We start from the raw sequence: 5,430 nt of genomic DNA, 5'->3' as shown, positions 1-5,430 counted from the left end.
GAATGTCTCTCTGGTCATGCGGCAATCATGGCATACACTCAAGAAATTTTTGATTATAGTCCTTCATTATCAGCTGAATATTCGACATTAGTTTTTGGAGGTGTGAAACTAATAGGTTCATTTTTCTCTACACAAATTATTGAAAGAGTGGACAGAAAAGTTTTATTTCTTGGCTCCGGGATTTTAGCTACCATAGCCCAGGGAATTCTGGGAATATTCTTTTTCTTAAAATTTAATATGCAGATGAATGTATCTTCAGCTAGTTGGGTACCACTTTTTGGAATAACGATGTATGAAATTGTCGGGAATGCTGGAATTGGAAGCATGGGTTTTGTCTATTCTGGGGAATTATTTTCACCCGATACGAAAGGTTTGGGAATAACTTTTTCATACGTGATTTACGACGCTATTGCGTTTCTGGTGAAATTGCAATATCATGCTGCTGTTAAAGTTATTGGTATTTCTGGAACTTTTTTCTTATTCTCTGCTTTTTGTGTAACTGGAACTGGAATTGTTCTTTATATTGCGCCTGAAACAAGGGGAAAAAGTTTAAAGGAAATTCAGGAAATTATAAGTTCAAGGAAAAAGGTAGATCAAAAATAAGGTTGTTTTAGGATTAAACAAACTATTCATATTAATAAATAAGATAAATGCCGGTTAGCTTCACATTTCTATTAAATACGTGACGTTTTATTCAATGTGTGCTCATAGAAAATGAACACAAATGAATAAAATGAATATAAATCGACGTAATAAAATATAACTTTTTTATTTTCAATTTTGTTTTTCAAGAATAAAACAAAAACTACTTATCCTAAAGAAAAGCAATAACTGCCAAATTTGCTATTCTGTTTTAGGAGCACAATTTTGTTCAATTTATCTCTTTTCGTATCTTGCTTTGTTTTCGACAAAATGGAGTTATTGCTTTTTCATTAGTTTTTTTGCGATAAAAATGTGAATTTTCGATTTTTTAAACCAAAATGCAAAAAGTTGTTTAGAAAGTACTGTAGGGCCTTGAAAAAGTAACATTTTTTTACCTTCAGTCTTTCCCACTGCACGCTTTTTTGGCTTGAAATGCTCATTTTTGTTTTTTTATTTATTATAAATACTGCTATAAATAAGTATCGGAAGAATGTTTAAACATTTAAAAAAATGGTCTTAAAAATTTCAAAATGCTCTTAATTTTTCAAATGTCTTCAAAAAAAGATAGCTACCCAGTGGGCACACAAGTTATAAACTTGTCCTATATACGTCTTTCGGTGGACGTCTTACGGACGTCCTGAGGACCTTTTCAAGACATGGAAAGATCCAAAGGATGTCTTAAAGACGCCAAATGATATAACATAGCGGTACATTCTAAGGACATCTTTAGGACGTCCCGGTGTCTACTGTGTGACGAACTCGACCTCTATTTTCATATCCTTATAAAATGTGCCAAAGAACAATCCAATCATATAATTCCTTGAAATATAACCGTGTTTAGAGACTACATCGGTAACAAGGAGAGACAGACACTGACATAAAAACTATTTTTCTGACTCAGGGGGTCTCAAAACTTCGACATCTGATGGAATCCGCGAGTTATTTTTCACATAAAACCAATACCTTCTCAGTAGCATGAGAACGTAAAAATGAAGAATGTAAATAAAAATGTAGCGGGGAAAGATTGCTTTTTCGTAAAAAAAAAATATTTTCATAAAAATACCTGGACTTTCATCTAAAAACAGTAACTTTTAAGCAAAGTTGAATAGTTCTTTTTCTAAATATTTCTATTTTTATATGTTTCATACAGTTTTTATATGTTTATATTTCATGTTATATTCTTCCTTATTTTATTCTTTAAAGTTGTAATTTTATTGTAAAATTTGGTTTGAACAGCGCGTGCTTTTCATCACTCCTGGCTTCGGTTTATTCGTAGCCAATCAAAGCAGTGGAAGTTGTGAAACAACCCTACCTTAGAGGATCTCTAAAAGACACAGTTCTCATAAAGTCATACATGTAATACGACTAAAATTGTTCAAAGCTTCAAGCATCTTTTGTTTAAAAGTAATGATGTACGACTATCGCCAAATGATTTTTTGTGAAATTAAATTTAGTTACAAAGATTAGTATCGTTTTATAGGTTAGTTTATACTTTAACTGTCATTCAATAATAAAGAAAGTTTGAAATATATTGATTTTCATTAAAAATAATAGAATGGCCAAAGTACGATTTTTTTCTGAGATCCAGATTGGCAAGGGAAGAAAAGAAAAAAAAAAGACTCCATTTATAGAAAAAAGAAAAAGCCAAAGAAACTAACTTAGGTAAGTTAGGTATACAGAACAAATTATTAGGGAAAAAACAAGTAGCTCAAAAGAAATTCTCTTTAAAAGATTATTCGAGTCGCTTCAGAAGAAAATTGCAGTATTTTGTTGTATGTCACTCAAACATAGTTGAGAACCTGAAATCAAGCATCGGGACTACGCGACCTCCACTCAAATATTCTTGAAAAGAGACAATTTAAGTGAAGGTCCTACGTAACCAAATGCTGATTTCATGGATTCTCCAAACGACGAGTTTGCTTGCCCAAGTGAGTCATCAAACCTTCCCTAATGAGTTTTAACTTTCCCCGGCGTGGCTCCGACAGTTTGTCAACACATGCGTCGGCCGTTTTGACATTCCAGAGGTAAACATCTGCCTCGAGCCAGGTACGTATGCCATCGCTTGTCTCTCCATCCAGTGCGCGCTCTCTTCTGTTTTCCTTTCATTCTGTCTCTCTATTTTCTCTCGTTCTCAGGCGCATGGCCTACCGAGCCGGGGATCTCAACCGGCCGCCCGGGCAGGAAAATATTATTAAATTCAGACAGTCGTCAATCTTTTGATTTCGCTTTAGCACCTAATTAGTACCCCCCCCCCCCCCCCCCCCCCCCCCCCCCCCCCCCCTGAACCGACCGTCAAATTAATTTCGATTTGCGTACGTGCGTCCGTGTACATTCGTGAACACCCGTACGTAAACGGATAAAATAAGAACTAAGAAGTAAGGCTAGTGTAGGAAAATTTAGGAAACAGTTATTTAAGTTGGGAGTAAAAGGGGTCACTGAAAATTAAAAATTGGTTCTAAATATATTGATTTTTAAATAATAATTTAAAATTTAAAAAGGGAAAACCCGAACGACCACTTCTACTCCACCTAGATTCACGTTTCTTTCGGGAGAGTGAAGCTAGGTTAATCCTAGAGTTAAGTTCCAATTTTTGTAATTTTATGATAATTAATTATATTTTTAATTTAGATATAAGTTTTATCTATTTCAATTAAGTTAGGATAGCGTGGGATCGATGCGTTCGAGACTTTCTAGAGGCCATTTTCAGCCTCGCGTCTGAGTTATCCTGTTCGTGTGTGTCGTGTTTACCGGGTTTGCAGTTCATTGTGCCATCTTAGCGTTGCGGTCGTGACGTATCCAGTAATCATTGGGATTTTGTGGAAACTACTCATCGGGAGGTGTCTGTAACTTGCGGTTTCGTTTGCGCTGTTAGGACATGAAGCAAGACCCTTGATGACAGGGCGTGTAGCTAGCACGGGCAGTAATGCGCGCACTCGCCGCCGCCGGTTACAGAGGGACGGCAACCCGCGGCCTTCCTCCAGCGGAACGAGGAGGCCGTTCGGGCCGCCGTTCCTTCTCATCGCCACGAGGCGCCGTCGGCTCGGGGAGCCGCCGCCTCACAACGTGTCTCAGGTCGACGATTCGAGACGGTTTGGGGAACCGCCAGTCACCGACATCTTCTGAGGGTAGAGCAGGGCAGCCGGGCCGCCGTCCCTGCCCTACGACGTGTTCATTCTGCTATCGTGCGGGCGAGGGGGACCGCCGCCACATCTTCAATCGCCAGGGGAGGTGACTCAGCAAAGAGGGCTGTAATTGAACAACAGCAGCTCGAGACTGTTTGGGAAAGTCGAATTAATGCCGTTCGTCGTTACAACTATTTACGAGAGGCTGCCCGCCTCGAACGATTAGCTGCTGCCCGGGAAGTTTTCCGCTAGGAGGCGGAGAAAGCGAGGCTTGCTGCAGGAAGAGAACAGTCCCTCCATCATCGAGTTTTCCCCCGGGTACCCGTGACGTTGCCTTTGCCAGCCTTCGGCACCGATGGACGGTACGCCTTCCCACTCACATCGCTTACGCGGAGGTACGGAGAGGCTGGGCCATCGAGACAATTATACCCCATCTACGTAGATTGCGGGAATTCACCCCCACGACCTTGGGTATTGGGAGTGCCGCCGTCATCGCCGCTGCCTTTCGGATCGGGGTTTCCGCTTAGACCTCTCCTTTCACCTGCCTTCACCCCCCCCCCCCAAACAAAACACTACAAAAGCCGCACTCGGCGACCAATTTTTTTACTTACTTTTATTAAAGTCTCGACAATGGGAATATTTGGCTGGGTCCTCGCCTGACCGTCTCTCCCCCATGGAAGGTCTTACCACCTGGCAGCGATTCATAAAAGGGGACGTAAAAAGGGTGCGGCTGCCCCCACCGACCAGTCAACAGCATGTCCCAAAGGATATGCGTAAATTAGATCGTTGGTTGGCCAACAGAGAAGGGGCAAAGACCGCCTCCCTGCCGGTTCCTCAGAAATAGCCTGCGCCAACTAGTGCCCGGTCAGCCCCCCCCCCTCATTCAAGCCATCCCGTCGGATCTAGCAGTCTATCTACCCCGCGAGTGACTACCTCCACGCTACCCAATCTTACCACTGACTTCCTTCTTCCTTTCCCTCCCCCCCACCCGGTTATCAACACTCCTCACCACCCTCTCATCTGCCACCTCTCGCTAATATACGCGAGGTAAAGAACAATTTTAATTTTAAGTTGTAATACTAAGTTGTAAAATTTGTTTGCAAATAATAAATAAATTCAATGGCTTTCTATTGTTTTCTTTATATTCAATAATAATTCATGTTATGCACTTTGAAAATCTTTTTCATTTTCTTCAAATTTTCGCAATATTTATAGAACTTAATGGTTTTATTCATTTTTTTTGGTTTTTAATGTTTGCAACTTGAAAAAATTTTGCTTTAAAATCTTCTAATCTTTTTCGAAATTCAAAGAAATATTTTGGAATGTCTCAAAATATTTTTTAATTTTCTCTTAAAGTTTATTTTTCAAATTAAAAAATATAAAGAAATTTTTTTAAAAACCTAAAAAATTTTGATTATTATTCTGAATTTGTACAAAAGTACTAAAATACCTTATAAGTTTTCATTGTTTTTCAATCGTTTCAAAACTTCTAAATATCTCTTAAATTTACTCGAATTTGGGACTGACGTTAGAACTACAATCTCCACCATATGACGATTTGATACTTAACTTGGACATGATTTCGACTCAGAAAATAAACTTATTGCATAAAGGTGTTAGTTGGGCGTATAATCTAAACAATGAATAATACAAACTACAAAATAGC

General features: G+C 39.2%; 1 protein-coding gene across 7 annotated transcripts in view; it reads left to right on the top strand.

Annotated features, from left to right (window-relative positions):
- The window catches only part of LOC117172888 (facilitated trehalose transporter Tret1-like), a 55,016-nt gene that overhangs the window by 27,508 nt on the left and 22,078 nt on the right, over window positions 1-5,430 (top strand). For 3 of the 7 annotated variants that reach the window (XM_033361171.1, XM_033361166.1, XM_033361170.1), the window contains one exon: window positions 14-1,233. The exons of 2 other annotated variants lie outside the window; for them this stretch is intronic. In XM_033361171.1, the coding sequence (XP_033217062.1) occupies window positions 14-603 (590 nt within the window). In that variant the 3' untranslated portion in view covers window positions 604-1,233. Of the gene's footprint in view, window positions 1-13; window positions 1,234-1,878; window positions 2,138-5,430 lie in introns of those variants that run through there. 2 more of the 7 variants (XM_033361172.1, XM_033361168.1) reach the window with 2 other exon arrangements.

This window comes from Belonocnema kinseyi, chromosome 5 (assembly GCF_010883055.1).
Source record: "Belonocnema kinseyi isolate 2016_QV_RU_SX_M_011 chromosome 5, B_treatae_v1, whole genome shotgun sequence".
In the NCBI taxonomy this organism is placed as follows: domain Eukaryota; kingdom Metazoa; phylum Arthropoda; class Insecta; order Hymenoptera; family Cynipidae; genus Belonocnema; species Belonocnema kinseyi.
This window is presented reverse-complemented; position numbering and strand designations above follow the sequence as displayed.